Source organism: Neophocaena asiaeorientalis, unplaced genomic scaffold (assembly GCF_003031525.2).
Source record: "Neophocaena asiaeorientalis asiaeorientalis breed wild unplaced genomic scaffold, Neophocaena_asiaeorientalis_V1.1 scaffold218, whole genome shotgun sequence".
Classification (NCBI taxonomy): Eukaryota; Metazoa; Chordata; class Mammalia; order Artiodactyla; family Phocoenidae; genus Neophocaena; species Neophocaena asiaeorientalis.
Genome location: NW_020172818.1, coordinates 12,409,560 through 12,426,872, shown reverse-complemented (window position 1 = coordinate 12,426,872; position 17,313 = coordinate 12,409,560). Strand labels below are relative to the sequence as shown.

At 47.1% G+C, this 17,313-nt stretch overlaps 1 protein-coding gene across 1 annotated transcript in view; it reads left to right on the top strand.

Annotated features, from left to right (window-relative positions):
* EVC2 (EvC ciliary complex subunit 2) overlaps window positions 1-17,313 on the top strand; it is a 144,545-nt gene that overhangs the window by 18,671 nt on the left and 108,561 nt on the right. Inside the window, exons 6-7 of the mRNA XM_024741863.1 lie at window positions 4,621-4,730; window positions 9,462-9,515. Coding sequence (XP_024597631.1) covers window positions 4,621-4,730; window positions 9,462-9,515 — 164 coding nt within the window. The remainder of the gene's footprint in view (window positions 1-4,620; window positions 4,731-9,461; window positions 9,516-17,313) is intronic.

Below are 17,313 nucleotides of genomic sequence, written 5' to 3'. Positions count from 1 at the left end.
AAACTCAGAAAGTCTGGATTCCTCCATCCACCCCGTACCCAGGATGCTCTAGTGCCTCTCACATGCCTGGGACTCTTACTGACCTCTCCACTTCCATACACATGACCCACGTTGCTCATCAATCCACCACTCTTTCTCTCTGAGTCTAGATGAAGCCTCAGAATCCTTCTTAACACCATATTATTGACAGAAGCCACCAGTGGAGTCGGCCCACAAGTAATGACCTCTTTGCTGGCTCTGGTTTAAGCAGTGTCATAAAAAGTGTATGATACATGCCAGCTAAGTGATCTTCAGTGCCTTTCTTCAATGATGTAAAAATAAATCCCCCCAATTCTTAAACTGGTGCTCAGAGAAAAGAACATGGGGCTGTAAGCAGAGCACAGACTCGGTCTCAGACAGACCTAGCTTGACTCCTAACTTAGCCATTTTGGAGCTGTGTGGCCCCTGTAAATCACCATCTCTGAACTCCAGATGTGGCATGTGTATAACAGCCTCGTAGAGCTGTTGCAGAGGCGAGACGAGGTGATGTGGCCTGGCACTCTGCCTGCTCCAGTGTGGCTTGCCTCTCTTGTCTTGTTGCTCCAGTGGTATTTTGTAGTCCATGCTCCTGCGGACTGAACTTGTCACTTTTCTCCCATGGCTCGGCATCAGCTCCTGCTCTTGTGTCCGTCTGGAGGGTCCTTCTCTCCTTCCTTGCATCCCATTCACCTGCCCCTCCTGCATTTCACCTGCTTGGAGCCTGGACCACCCAGGCACTTCATGCATGAACTCACTGACTTGCACCCCAACACATGAGCTCTGTACACCCTTGAACCTCAGCCTCTGCTCCTGTGAACTGTGGGTGCTGTGACACACTTCAGGGAGTCCTTCTAAGGAGAAGCTAGTTCGTTCACGAAAAGCAACACAGCCTGGCCCGTGGGAAGTGCTCCCAAGTCCATGCCTATTTTGTTGTGATTATCTTTATTTTTGTGTTTGGTAAAAAACACATAAGATCTGCCCTCTTAACAAGCTTCTAAGTGTACGGTACAGTACTGTTAACTGTTGTACAGCAGATCTGTAGAACTTTTTCATCCTGCATGACTGAAACTCTATCCCCATTGAATAGCAACTCCATTGCCCCTGCCTCCCAGCCGCTGCCAACTATGTTTACTCTTGTGACTGTATTATTAGTGTCTGTATGCCCTCGCCTTACCTCTGCCTACTAGATTCTACATGCCCTGAGAGTAATATCCAAACTATGTTTGTCTGTAACTTACCGCAATCTCAAGGGATATGACATTGGTTTTCAACTTAGTGGCATGTAACTTTTTTCCCAGAGAATAAGTATAGAACTACAGAATCAAATGACCCATCCGACCCCAGCTCATTGATGCTCTGACAATATCAATATCATTTTCATCATTTGCTGTTTTTAAAGAGCCACAGGTCCAAGAGGGATGGGTGGCTTCCTACTTATTAACTGGGTGACCCTAAACGAGTCACTTCATCTCTGTCAGTCTCACTTATCTCTTCTGTCCGCAACAGGAAATATTGTACTTTCCATCTGTCTCAGGACACCATTTGGGGATCAACTGGTTGATGTCCTGCAGACATTTTGAGGGTGATAAAATCACTGCCAGGTCTGAATAATGACCTTCACCGGTATTATCATTTTAATTAGCAATTTAATCTTTATCACCTTATCTTTATGATCTAACTTTTATCATTATACACAAATAAAGTAAAAATGTTGAGGATTTTTAAAACAAAAATCCTAGGGATTCCACAGGCTCAGTGCTAATTTCTCCTCTTTTCTTTACATCTTTTTGAGGTCTCAGTACATTGAGAGATGAAGCACATTATAGCGTATTAGGGATAAAATATCACCCCCGATACAGGTACAGACAGAGTCAGAGGACAAGTGTAGGTGAGATCAGGTGGGCTGGCTGGCTGACCAGCAGAGATGGACAGGCTTTGTCACCCACTGGACATGTTGGGATGGCTCCCCCATCCTGACAAAAAAGCAAGCCGAGTCTTGCTTTCTGCCAGTAGCCCACTCCCACGAGTAAGATAGGCTGACTGGCAATGCGTACCCAAACTTTTCATCGGATGGCGTGCATTGCTCAGTGAGAAAGGGGCAGGGAGAGGCCAGCCCTGTTTCAGGTGGGGCACCCATGCTCAGGGTGGTTGGTATGTTCTTCCCTTGCCGATCTCCGTCGTTTTGTTCTCCAAGCCCACTGGGCTTCTGGTTAATCTGAGGATTGCCAGGGGTGTGACTAGTGCCCTGGGGAAGGAGAACAGCTGTTGGTCGGGACTCAGGACAGCCCTGCTCCCCCAAACCCCCATTCCTTGCCCCTGTGTGTGTCCTTCTGGGACTGCTGGTTGGTGGAAGAAATTTTTTTTCCAGCCCCATGAAGGTTTTGGAAATGATTCGAATGTTACATTATTGAAATAAACTCAAAGGATACTCCAGACCCAAGGCAGGAAATTCTCCCTAATTCTAAAACCCATTCAGATCGCATCCCGCTACGCTATTAAACAAAGTATGTCAGGGGTTTTGCAGTATGATTCAAGGACAGCCCTGAGTTCATTTGCATCAAGATCCTCCAACAATAACCTGCCAGCACCTCCCTTTTGCAAATTCTCCCGGAGAAATGAAAAGTTCAGGAATGACTCCCTGACAGATAGAAATCCAAATATATTCAAGTCCAAAAGGAATTAAAATCTGAGATCAAAATTTTTGCCCTTGTAAGTTTTGAAGTCCACAGTCAAAATTCTTAAATTAAGGTTCCCCAGACCATCTTCCCATTGTTTTATTCTGTCCAGACTCCCCCTGATGGTTGTTGCTGCTGGGAGGAGTTGGGGTTCCTTCAGCAGAAGAAAGGGTGCAGCTCCTTGACTCAGAAGCTGAAATTCATTGAACCCCAATTTTTTCATATGCTTCACTTTTAAAAATTTCCATGGAGGTAAGGGACATGAGAGTATCATATAAATAAAATGTGGTCTATCCATACGTTGGGATATTACTCAGCAATAGAAAGGAATGAAGTATTGGTACACACTACGACATGTATGAACCTCAAAAAAAAGAGGTTTGCTCGGGGAAAGAAACCAGACACAAAGAACACAGCTTGTATGATTTCATTTCTATGAGATGTCCAAAAAGGCCAATTAGTCCCCAAAAATTAGATCAGTGGTTGCCTAGGGCTGGGGATGGCTATGGAGAGTAACTGCCGTTGGGCACCAGGCTACTTTTTAGGGTGATAAGGATGTTCTGAAATCAGACTGTGGTGATGGCTGTACGACTCTGTAAGTATACAAAGTTCTCTAAATCTCACGCTTAGAACAGGTGAATTGGTGATGTATAAATTTTATCTCAAAGCTGTTTTTTTTTTTTAAAAAAGTATCACAATCTCGGACTTCCCTGGTGGCGCAGTGGTTGAGAGTCCGCCTGCCTCAGCAGTGAGAGGGCCACGTACCGCAAAAAAAAAAAAAAGTATCACAATCTCATTTCCACATCCACCCTATTCAGACAACCAGCTGCCAGTCTCAGCCTCTGGACAGACACGGCCATGTCCCCAAAGCAGCACTCAGCATCCTCCCCAGGCCATGGCTAAGGCTTAGAGGCATCCATCAGAAAGAGCAAGGACAGAGATGTTGCTTTAGTTCACAGGTGCCTTCGGTTTCTGCTGGATACCTGGAGCCCACCTGAGAATGTCAGCTCAGTGGGAGAACTCCGCCTTTAGTAGTTACGGTGGCCAGATACAGTCTATTTCCAACATCAGACAGAAGGGTCCCCAGGGCACGCCGGCTCTACCTCCAGAAGGTGGGGCTGAGACATCCCTGCCTCCTACAAAACTGGAAACCTGCAGTGGTGGCCACCCTGTCACCCGCTTTCTTTTGGGGTCCCTCTTTTTCCACCCATGGCTCCAGAGCCTGCTTGTTCACCTGGGGGTGTGACTGAGTGTGGCCCCTCCCGATAGCAGAGCCGTCTTCTTCTAACCAGTCCTGGCTTCTGACTAAGGCGAGCTTTGAGTCAGAAACCCCGTCTCCTAGGAAGCTTCTCTGTTTGTGTCATTAAGCCATCGAAGGCCAGCCAGAGACCATGAGGTTGGAGGAGACCCTATGTGAGCCTGAGTGACCTTCTCCACTGCCCCCTCCCGGGCCCAGTCTGGCACTGCTTCCCTGTGCCGTGTGCTGGGCTTTCAGAACCAGCTGGAGGTGTCAGAGCGGTAGCTAGTGTCGCCCAAAAGTCCTATAGAAACTCTGTCCCATCATTGTGTGAATGGGATCATTGGGAACAAGTAAGTCCCCACCTGGATTCAGAACAAAACAAAAAGGTTCTGGATTTCCTAAGTGTATGACATCCTGAATTAGGAGGACTGGCCTGCCCAGCCCCAGGATGGGGTGGAACCCAGGTAAAGCTCCTTGTAAGGACGCTGACAGCCCTTCCAAGTGAAAAAAGAGGGGGTCCAAGAGCACACCTGCCCAGTTTCTTCTCCCTGATAAAAAGTATGTGAGATCAAAGGGGCTCTTGCTGCCGCTGTCAGCTGTGATGCCAGCCGCCTCTGGATGCTTGGCTGTGTCCGGGGTGTTGCAGGGGCCCCGTTCTTGACCCACATGTGCCTTCTCTCTGAGCAGTTGGAGACTCCTTCTCCGTCAGCTACACAGCATCACTCGAGGCCAGAGACGTTGGGAGTGGAGAGGTCCTGCTGCTTCCTGCCCAGCTCTCCTTCCAGAGTTCATCACCGGTATTGTCTTTGTTACTTTGATTTCTTTCCTGTCACTGTTGTTTTAGAAACCCTGGACACAACATCTGTTAGTTCATTCTTTTCTTCGTTCCATCCTTCATTTGTTCAGTGATACCCAATTCTGGATGAATGCGCAGGCCCTGGAATCTCACACACTTCACCATGAATCAGGCTCCCTCGAAGCTCCTTGTGACCTTAATTACTTTACCCTCTGTGGACCTGATTATCAAGATATGTAAATGCTAGATGTTAATTTCTCATCGCTGTGTCTCGGGCGTAGTAAGCACTCAACCAAATATCTCCCATTTGTACTGGTTTGCTAGAGCTGCTGTGAAAAAGTACCACAGACCAGATGGCTCAAAAACAACAGAAATTTATTTGTTCACAGTCCTGGAGGCTGGAAGTCCAGAAGCTGGAAGGTGTGGGCAGGGTTGGTTCCTTTTGACGCCTCTGTCCTTGGCTTGTAGATGGCTGTCTTCTCCCTGTGTCCTCACGTGGTCGTGCCTCTCTGTGTGTCTGTGTCCTAGTGTCCTCTTCTTTGAAGGACACTTTTCAGGTGAGATCAGATTCACCTTGGTGGTCTCATTTTACTTTAATCACGTCTGTAAAGGTTGTCTCCAAATACAGACACATTCTGAAATACTGGGGATTAGGGCTTCAACGTATGGATTTTGGGGGGACGTGATTTAACCTGTAACCCCATGACTATTAGCACCTTCATTTTCCATTCGCTTTTTTGTTAATCCACGTAGGCAGTGAATGTGGTTGGTTGCATGACCCTTGGTACATGCTGTACACTTCTGGGAATACAGAGGAGGAGATCTGTGCTCTGCTCGAGGCCGGAGATCTTGGGAGTGGAGAGGTTCCGATGCTTCCTGCCCAGCTCTCCTTCCAGAGTTCATCACCGGTATTGTCTGTGTTGTCAAGACAGTATTATCAAGATCTCTGGCCTCAAGATCAAGGAGCTCGTGCTCTAGTTACTCTGGTCATTTTGTTCTGATTTCAGTCCCTGGAGAAAGTACCTTTTATAATAGACTTAGAAAATGAGGCTCCAAGGGTGACTGCCCCAGGTCACGTGGCAGAATCAATATCGGACCCCACAGCTGCCGGATCCTTCCATCCAAGGCTGGGGAGCCTGTGTGCAGTGTTTCTGCTGCAATAAGAGAAATAGTCCTGGATAAAATTAAATAAAATGAAAGATTCCCAAAAGGTAAAGACCAGATATGAGAAAACTGTATAAAGCTGTCAGAAAAGACAGATGTCTCCGAACACAATTAAGTGCAAAGTCAAGAACAGAGGACAAAGGGTACAAAAATGGAGATAAAACGGCCCAGAAGAAATACCATCCGAGTTTCAAAGGAGAGGAAACCAAATATGTTAAAATCAAAATTTAAGATAAGGCAACAGCCAGAAACCAACAGTGAGAAACTCAAAAACCCAGTGAAATTGGAAGCCTCCACCTCCTCGTGTAGGGAGGGGACGTTAGGCCAGGGCGGCTTCACCTCCCAGAAGAGCCTGGGGAGGCTGGTGGGGAGCAGGAGGCATGAGGTCCGGGGCCTCTCACCCCAGGGCGACCTCCTTGGCTGTCACCCCCTGATGGGTCCTGTCCATTGCTTTGCTTGGTGCCTGTCTGTGTCATGTTAACCCCATCCCCCCAGTAAACCCCCATCCGCCACTAGGATGTCACTCAGTGAGACCAGGGACCCCATTGGCCCTATTCCCAGGTGTGTTCTCAGTGCCAAAAATAGAGCCCCACCCACACTAGTTGCTCAGTAAATGTTTGTTGAGTGAACGAATGAATAGATCAGTGAACTAATGGCTCTTGGGCAGGTGTGATTGTTTTCTTTTTTCACTTCTCTGAGCCTCTAGTCTCTCATCAGTAAAAGGGAGATCGTTCTATAGTCTCCAGTCTCTTGTGGGGATAAAAGAGGTAATTTTATATTTGCACGTGGCCTGCAGTTTCTTTCCGTCCCCTTCCAAGCCTTCAGGTGCTCTCTGGGCAGTTCTGTAGACAGAGGGGAGAGTCCCCCTGCCCACCTGGAGATTCCATGTGTTGTAGGTTCCTGCCTGTGTTAGACTGTCAGCATCACCCTTCCTGGCCCTGGAAGGCCCGTGGAAGGGGCCGGCATTTGCTGAGTGGATGAGTGTTGATAATGGTGAGCGGCTCCTATGCCTCGTTCTCCAATCGGTTCACCCATTTGGACTTCACAGTTTCTTTGGGTGACTCCTAGGCCTTCCTGCGGGATGGCAAGAAGGTCCAGTGTATTTGGGGCTGAACATGATCAAAGTTTGAGTGAGACTCACGACAACTCCCCAAGAGAACAGTGGTCTACTCTGCTTGTCAGCCATAAAGAGGCTGACACTACAAATGGGAGAATAAAGGAGTTATTTAAAAATGCAGGTGCCCAACTTGAAATCCTTCAAGTTAGTGTGGAGCTGGTGTCTGGTATTTCAGAGGTGGGAACGCTGTCCTCGCTGTGTTTTCAGAACAGTTCGGTGTCTCTGAGTTTCAGTTTTCCTACCTGAAAAATGAGAGGGGTAGGAAGACTCCTGGCAATCTTTTCTAGTTCTGACATTTTCACATGGTATGAGATCAGTGGAGAGGGTAATAAAAATAGTTACCACTTACTAATCCTCACAGCATGAGGTAGGTACTGTCAGAAATGCATTATGTTTAGATCTGGAAACTACTTTCTCAAACACACACACACAGATGTGCACACATGCATGCACATGGATACACACACATGCACACACATGCACATGGGTTCACACATGTGCACGTGGATATGCACACATACACATGGATACACACATGTGCATGTGGGTGTACACACATGCACGTGTGCACATGGAAATGCACACATACATGCACGTGGACACACATGCACACACGTGCACGTGGATATGCACATGGGTTCACACATGTGCACGTGGAAATGCACACATACATGCACGTGGACACACACATGCATACACGTGCACGTGGATATGCACACATACACGCGTGGACATGGATACACACATGCACGTGGATATGCACACATACACACATGCACCTCAAATTCATACAAGGGTAGATGAGACAGGACCTAGATGAAGGGAGGTCAAAGAGGGGGAAATCTAGAACATTCATCTCCCGTTCCTTACCATTTATTGTATAAACATGCTGCCCACCTTATAAAACCATCACTGGATCTCACGTGGTCCATGTTTCCTGACTTCAGGCTGTGATCTAAAACATGTTTCTCAAGCCTTGAAGTTTATGTAGGCGCGGGGCTGAGGATTCATGTTTTGCGGAGAGATGAAGTACACTTTCAGCCCCTTTCTGCTGAGACTTTGAGTGTCAGGAAACACAAGGAGGAGGGACCCAGAGGGAGTGAAGAGAGAGGAAACTGGCCTTTGAACCCAGTAGTTCAGGAGACCCTGAAACTCACAGAGCACCATGAATATTCCAAAGCACAGACAATTCAGGAACAGAAAGGGCCAAATGATTGCTCCATAGGTGTCTCTTCTTCAAAGACTTGTTTGTTTATTTGTTTGTTTCTTAAAATTTCCATTTCCCTCCTGAAAAGGAAATCTTGTGACATTTTGACTTCCCTTGGAAGCCTCCATCAGCTTGTCCTGCTGGCCCATGATGCATTTGGGATGCCCCAGTGCTCCCAGTGTGACTGCTGTAACAACTGTAGGGCATGGATCAGGAGGTTTCCTACCTCAGGTGGACCATCACTCAGGTCAAGGGAAAATGCCTCCAAGTGGCCGTGATAGGATTACACAGGGGTTGCCTAGCTCATTGGACTTCGGGCTCCAAGTCTCCAGACCAGGTTACCTACATTGATACAACCACCCATCACCACCTGCTACACCCAATAGCAGTAATACTTTCACAGCACTCCTCCCTATGTGCCAGGCACCCTTCTAATTAATCCTCACAGCAATCCTCCGAGTTGAATATAATTCCCATTGTACAGATGAGGAAACTGAGGCTCAGAGAGGTCAATAACTTGTCCAAAACCAGAGTGCTGGAGAGTGATAGAGCCAGGCGTGAACTGGGGTAGTCTGGTTATCTCCAGACTACCCTGCACTGCCTTTCAGTTGCAAGATATTCTGACTCTACCCTCAGGAAGAAGTATGATCTCATGTTGAGTCTCCTCAGATACCACATGGCTGGACAGATAGCAGTCATAACGCTCACCCTTCATTTTTCCATTTCCTATGTTTTCTAAGCAGAGGAGTATTAGAAGGTATTGGGAGGAGACACGTAGGGAGTTGGGGTTTAGGGGTGTTGGGAGCATTGGAAAGAGAGCTGACAATTGGAGCAATGACATCAGAGCCTGTGATTCTCTCCCCCTTCCTGAAGGGTACAGACTAGATCCCAGAGGGTGAAAGAGACTGCTCCAGGTCACAGGGCGGGTCATCCCTCACCCCAGCCCGACCTGACTGTAACCCCAAGTGTTTCACCACCAGGACATACTGCCTGGGTTTCCCTAGCAATTAGGGAAACTGGTGTTTGGATTTCACACATGCCTCTAGGAGAGAAGGAGGCATCACGGTTTCATAGACCTTTCCCCCAAAGGGACTTTAAGACCTCCACAAGCCTCCACCCGCAAAGTCAAGGGCCCAGTGTTGTTGCAGGCACGGTGGGTTGGTGGGTCGGAAACACGAAATGTTACCCCGTGTCTCAGATGTCAAAACCTATTTACTGAAGTGCTTTCTTTTTCCTTTTTCTAGAACAGAGCCCAGCTAAAAGCCCTTTTCACCATAACAACAGAAGAAAAGATAACGGTAGGAGAAAATCTTTGACCCGGACACCTGCTTTATGCCCCCGGTGTGTCTTTTTATGTCTTTGGTGTGTGGTCTCTTGCTGTCCTCAGAGCCAAGGGTAGGAGTCTACCGCTGGCCTTAGCCTCCCAGACACGAGCCAAGGCTGGGGGCTCTGTGCAGTCTGGGGTCCCCCAGTGTGGGCTGAGGCTGTCTGGCTAGTTTCCTGGATGATCCTTTCATCTGGGCAAGACCGGTCGGTCACTGCCTGGACAGGCTGGGGCCTCACCCACCCATCAGCCGGCTGGTACCCACCCTGCAGTGTTCATCCCACGGCTAGTGGGTGGTCATGTTTTGTCTTCCCAGAGCTGCCCAGGGCCCTGCAGGCCTGCTTCTGCTGTTCACCATTAACATTTCTCCATTTTTGTTCATCATTCAATCACCCACAGCTCATGCATTCACTCATTCGCATGTTCATCAAGTGTTTATTCACTATATAACCACGCTCCACATTTCTTAAGCACCTACTAGGTGCCAGGCATCCTAAGCGTCTTCATTTGTTGAATTGTGACATCTTCACCATAATCTGAGGGAAGAGATTGTATTTTAAATCACCTCCATTTCATAGATGGAGAAACTGAGGCACACTTAGGTCAAGTCATTTGCCCAACGTCACATGGCTAGGGTATCAGTGTTCCCAAGACCACTCCCAGGTGCAGTGATTCCCTAGGGGGGCTCACAGGACCGCACACATAGTCTTACTCAGGCTGATTTATGACAGAGAAAGGATGCAAAGCAGAATCAGCAAAGGGGACAGGGACTCAGGGCGAGGTCTGGAGGACACCAGGTGCAGGCTTCCAGGGTCCTCTCCCAGTGGGGACCCGTAGGACACGCTTAATTCCTCTGACATCAGGTTGTGACAGCACATGTGAAGTGCTGTCTACCAGGGAAGCTCATTAGAGACCCAGTGCCAGAGTTTGTACTGGGAGCTGGGCACGGGGCACCCTCTGCCTGGTACCTCCCAGGAGGACAGCATGTATTCAGTGTACACCACATCCTTTGCCCAACAGTTTAGGCCCTGTGAGCCCCTCTTATCAGGAGATGATGGGAACCCTCTGAAACCTGAGTTCCCAGACACCAGCCAAGGCCCAGCACCTTGAGCAGGCCTCCCAGAGGATGGAAGTCTCAGACCTGCTGTGTGAACGCCATTCTGCACAGGTAGTATTAGAATAAGGTATGAACCCAGGCCCTTTGGCTCCAGAGCCCTGCTGCTGGGCAGTGGGCCACACTGCCTCCTAGTGAGCCGAATGGCTGCACAGATGAGGCCGGCGCAAAACCCGAGTCAGGCACACAGGTGCAGACAGTTCTCCGGGCGGCACCATGTCTGATCCCTTCCTGCACCCCGCACGGTGCCTTACGTTGTGGGTGGCACTCAACAGGTAAATATCCCGTGACTGAGCTGATTGTTGTCAATGCCGCGTGATTGCAATAAAGGTCAGAGAACATTCATTTAATCAGTATTTATGAGCCCTTTCTCCGTGGCCCAGACCTCCTCACATAGATGGAGACGAGCCATACCCAGGTCTTCAGGGCTGTCTCCAGCTCATTGCCTTCAGGAGAAACAGGCATAGGTGGCCCCTCAGGGCTGTAGACCCATGGGTGCAAGCCTTGGCAGTGGAGCAATGGGTTGGATTTCAGCCCCACTGGCCCCTGGGCCAGGTGACCTCTGCCAGTGGACCATGTTCAAGGAGGTCATTATCGACTGGGGAGATGAGACATATGCAGGTGATGGCCCTAGAGTGTTGTGGAAACAACGGGCCCTTGCACCAGAGGCCGGGACTTGCATCCCTGTTTTTCCACGGATTGTATGTGACCTTGGGCACATTACTTACCTCCCTGGACCTCAGTATCCTGGCTGTAAAATGAGAATAATAATAGTACCCGCTTCATAGGGTGGTCGTCAAAGTAAACGGATTGATGCAGGCAAAGCACTCGGCACAGTGCCTTGCATCCTGTAAGCGCTCAATAAACATCATCAGTATTATTACACATGGAAATAACGCTGCTGTGCAAATGTTCTGTGTTAATTGCGAAAAGAATGTTACGTATCAGGGTCTCAAGCTTAAATTCCCACGAGGGCCGTGCCGGTGCTGTAAGCGTGTGAGTCAGGCCCACGCAAGATTCTAGGGCACAGAGGAGTCTGAGGCAGCCTGGAGATTCCGATCGACCATCACCCACCATCCCTTCCCCACACTGAGACATTAAACAAGGGCAAAAAGCCAAACAAACCACGTACATCAGCTGTGACTGAACTTGTGAGGTTGTGACCCAACGTACAGATCATAGGTTCTGGGGGTACTGACAAGGGGGAAAGGGTGGGCTGGGCGGGCTGGGTGGATGGCAGGCCTCTTGGAGGAGGTAAGAATTCACTTGGATCTTGAAGGAGTTAATTAAGGGTGGAGGAGAGGTTTCTAAAATATGTATCTGAAGATCTGACGTCAAGGTTAAGCCTGTTTGACTGTCGGTTGGACGTGAACCAAGGTTTACTGGGCTCGAGCACAGTGCCTGGCACCTTTTAGGTATACGTAAGGAGGAGGCCTAGCCCTTGCCAGCTGCAGCGTGTGTTCTAGCACGGTTGACTTGGGCACCTGCAGAGATAACGTCGTTATACTAGGAAAGTGTGACAGTGATGAATAGGAGGAACTCAGCAGTGAGGTATAAGCTCCTCTGACATTTTTATCAAGCAGTTAAAAACTACAAAGCAAAGACATTGAGTAACCCATTGTGTAAATTGGGAACTGCAACACTTGGAAGAGATGCCATCACCTCCTTAATTTCTTATTAATTTCCTGAGGGTGAAACTGATAGATGTCAACTAAGACCCCAAGAAGTCTTCTTACCCTTTCTGCCTCCTGGATGAATAGAGAGAAAAAGAATCCCTCCACCCTGTGCCGGACATTGAGTGCAGGTGTTCTTTTTTTAAAAAATTGTATTGAAGTATAGTTGATTTACAATGTTGTGTTAATTTCTGCTGTACAGTAGAGTAACTCAGTTATACATATATATATATATATACTTTTTCGTATTCTTTTCCATTGTAGTTTATCACAGGATATTGAGTATAGTTTCCAGTGCTATCCAGTAGGACCTTGTTTATCCTATGGATAGTAGTTGAGTGGAGGTGTTCTGATTGAGCTGGACTTCACTCCAGCTTCTTGTAATTTGGGGGACAGCTGACAGGATCTTTTGGAAGAAAAATGAAGATGAATTCCCTCAACAGATTTAAATCTAAATGGATAAAACAAGTTTTAAAGAGTAAATATCGGTTAATATGCTATGAAAAAAACCATGGGGCAAAACCATGGGTCTGAGTACACAAAATAGTTGAAAACTTTACATTTGAAAACAGTATTAAAAAAGGTAAGGGGTAAACTTGGGAAAATATTTGTAGCATACATTAAAAAGGATTAATGTCTTTATAATATAAAGAGCTCCTATTCATTAATAAGATAAAGAATGCCTCAGTAGATAGCTATGTACGATATGAGAATTTCTCAAACACAAAGATTTACAGTGTGTGCCCTTGAGCACAGTGGAGGGAACGTGTAACTCCACTGGCAAAATCATTTGGCTTTGGGTTTAACTCAGAGGGCTGGAAGCATGCAGTCGCATATCATCACGTCTGCCTTCTCTGGATCACTTCTTTGGATGACTTACCAGCCTTCTGCCTGTTCAGTCCTGCTTCCCTCCAGCCCATCATCCTGAAACACAAGCCTGCTCACTTTCTATTCTGGAGGGGCTCCCCATTGCCTGCTGGATAAAGCCCAGTTCCCTTAAGTTAGGATTCAGGCTCCATCAGGAAAGGTGACCTCTGCTATCTCCCTGTGCCGTGGGGTTCCTGTGTTTTCCACATCGCTCCGGTTTTACACATGCTGATCCTTTCCTTCCTGTCCTCTGGCAGCTCGTAAACATCCTGCAGGACCCTGACCAACTTTCTCCACCTCTGTGATTCCTTCACATCCCCCAAGCAGGCTGGTGGCACCCCTTGCTGGGATCTAGTGGCATTGGGACATCTGATAAACCTTGTCACTCTGTGGCATTGAGATTATTCCCCTGGTTGGCACTTAATACATTTTTGTTGACATCAGAATAGAAATTTTGCCCAGGGGGAGACTTTAAAGATTATCTAGTTTTACTTCCTCATTTAAGAGTGAAGAAAACTCAGGTCCTGAGAGGCTTTGGGAACTGGCCAAGGTTCTGAAGTTTGATACAACATTGAGGATTGGAACCATGCTGTGCAGTTTCTTCTGGAGTCCAAGCCTTATTCACTGGATTCTAACTTACAGACCTCTGTTAGTGAGTGTGATCATCTCTGTTTATGGTTACCTTCAAGCTCTTGCTCTTGCCAGAGTTATCAGAGTCTCTGCCCTCAGAGCTGCCCCTCAAGGGCTGTGGGACGAGGGTCAGCAAGTCACTGACTCCTCTGCTTCTTCAAGCAGTTGAAGGATTTCAACTAAATTACTCCTAAAATGTCTTTCAGAGAAATCATTCTGTATGCTCTCCCTTTCAAACTTTTCCTGGTTTGGGGAGGGGGTGGGATTTAATATATGTCTATTATGGACACTTTAAACAAAAAACCCTTCCACACACACACACACACACACACACACACACACACGCACACACACGGACACAAGGAGAAAGTTAGAAGAATAAGATAACATTTCTTCATATCCCCGCCACCAGAGATAACCATTGCTAGCATGGTAGTTTCTTGCCTTCTGCAAGTCTATAAATATATTTATTACATAATTGAAGTCAAATTGTATAAACAATTTTTCCTCATGCTCTTGTAACTTGTTATCGGATTTTAAGCATTTCTTTTGAAAATCTTTTTTGGTCTGGCATTGCTCTTCATAAATGCAGCGGTGGAACGCATCAAAGGAATCTGCTACCAGCTGATACGTGATTAAAGTGGTGATAATAACGGATGCTTTTCCAGAGACAAGAAGGAAAGTTAGTGTGGGCTCTGGGGGTGAGACAAGCTGGGATCACTGAGCCACCTCTTTTTCTTTATTCTTAGATAATGAAGTTTAAGGTAGATGGGCTCTTTGAAATTCTGTACTTACAATGATTATCAGTGGAATTTTTCTGCAAGATTTTTGCCCTCATTTTACAGATGGGGAAACTGCAGCTCAGGGAGGGAAAGGCTCAGAGTCCCACAGTGTGGTAGGGGAGGAGCTGAGAGTTGAGCCCGCAATGAGGGCCCAAGTCCATGGTCTTTACGAGTATGTTCTGCTGCTTCCCATAGCATTGTTTGTGGTTCTCATCATTTCTCCATTGGCTGTGTCATCCAGGTTCACCCTCCTCCAGGCTGTCTCTTTCTAAAATACTGATATGACCATGTTACTTCCTGGCTTAAAACCCTGCAGGGAACCCCCTAAGCCTGTAGGATGATGTCGCAAATCCCTAACCTTCTCTTAAAGGCCCTCTGGGACCTGGGCTGTGTCTCTTGCCATCTGCAAGTCCTGCCCATGTTGTTCCCTCTGCCTGGCTCACCCTCCTCCTGGCGTGGTTCATTGTCCTCTCCCCACGGGTCACCTCTTGGAAGGTCTTCTTTGTCCTTTGAGCTGGGTTAGGGACTGCCCCTCTTTTCTCCTTGCCCTAGTCACACATGTCGCCCCAGCCTGTGTGCCTGGCCATTCCTCTATAGGACGCTGAGCTCCTCGGAGCAGGGCCTGGGTCTCTTTGCTCCTTGTGTTCCCTTGTCAAGAAAGGTTACCACCACATCTAAACATTGAGTCAAACCTGGCAGTAATTGTGATGTAGCCACTTAATAGAAATTTTCAGGTAAATGGAATTATAGCAAAGCTTGGTTTTTGCACCCATGAAGTGTGAATTCTGTATTTAAAGCATTGTTCTAAAGATTTAAAAGGAATTACTTGGCCTCTGATGAAAGTTCAATAAAGATATTGATCGTTAAGTGTAGTTTTGAAGGGATGGTTTTTAGCCAGAGACTCAGGAATTCTAAAATTCTGCCCTGCTAGTCACTTACCGCAAAAGGGTGAGCTGTATACTCAGAGAGGGAATCAAAGTGTTCACAGCGGCACAAGCCCCTGATGACTCAATGCAGGGCTCCTGGTAAAAGGCCAGGCTGGAGCCTGAGCCCTGGAGAGGCAGCTGCGGTCTGAAGACTACTGCCTAGACCATGGGGTGTGAATCCTGGGTCTGTTACTTGTTAGCTCTGTGACCTTGGGCCATTTATTTAACTTATTTATACTTTGGCATTGTAATCTGTAAAATATGGATTAAAATAGTGCCCACTTTATACTATTGCCGTGGGGAGTGAATGGATAAAACACGTAAAGCACTTGGAACTATCCTTGGCACTCAGTATCTGCTCAATACATATTAGCTATAATGATGGTGGTGATGGTGGTGATAATGATGGTATTGATGGTGATGATGGTGGTGATAATGATGGTATTGATGGTGATGATGGTGATGTTATGGTAAGGACGATGATGGTGATGGTGGTGATGGTGTTGTTGATGGTGATGATGGTGATGATGACGATGATGGTGATATGAGTGATTATGGGGATTTTCCTTCCCATAAAGCTAAATCTTGAGATTCAGTCTTCTTTGGCCATTTATATGGAGGAGGGAAGTTGAAGACTAGAGGCGTTGTGGACAGGTCAGGGGATCAGGACCTAGCTTAAGTTAGTAACAGAGGTAAATGAAGAAGGTTGTAAAGAAGAAAGTGAGACTTGTGAGTGGGCTTGCCCCAAGTAGGCAGTCTTTACCTAGGTTTGCTTATCACCTGGTATTGGAAAGTAGGAATTGCAAGATCTCAAGGTGGAGGTGGGAAGAGGAGGAGTGAGGTGGCTTGTCTTGGCTGTTCTACTTCCTAAAGCAGGAAAGGGAGGAAGGGAGGGAGACTTTGAGAGAATGAGCTAGTTTTGTTCCTGATTTTTTTAGTACGTGGACGCTGCCTGCCTGTAATTCTGTCCCAATATCTGTTTCTGGTTCTCATCCATCAGACAAGTAACTTCTACCACGGTGTGGGAGGTTGAGACTAAAAATGTGTTTAGAAAACCACACAGCCCCCTGGACGGCAAGTAGTGTAATGTACCGGGGAGAACACAGACTTTGGAACTAAGCAGAGCTAGTCTGTCCCTCTTTAACTATGGACTTTGATTAACTACCTGATCTCTTTGCATCTCCATTTATCTATCAGTGGAATGGGAATAATACATCCCCTGCAGGATTGCTGAAGATTGAGTGAGATAAAGCAATACCACACTTTTTCAGTTTCCTAGGGCTGACATAACAAATTATCACAAAGCTTAGAACAACAGAAATTTATTCTCTCACCGTTCTGGAGGCTCGAAGACTGAAATCAAGGTGTCAGCAGGGTCATGCTCCCTTTGAAGACTCTAGGGAAGAATCCTTCCTTGCTTCTTCCCAGCTTCAAGTGGCTCCTGGAAATGCTTCCTTGGTTGTAGCTACATCACTCCAATCTCTGCCTCCATGGTCACGTAGTCTTTTCTCTGTGTATGTCTGTCTCCAAATCTCCCTCTCCTTATAAGGATACAGTCACTGGATTTAGGACCCACCCTAATCTAGTATGACCTCATCTTAACTTGACTATGTGTGCAAAGACCTCATTTCCAAATGAGGTCACACGCATAGGTACTGAGGGTTAAGATTTCAGCATAGCTTTTTGGAGGACACAGTTCAACCCCCTACGTGCATCTAGCCCAGGGAGTGGCATATTGTAGGTGATCAAATGTCATTCATTCCCTTACCTCTCCATTCTT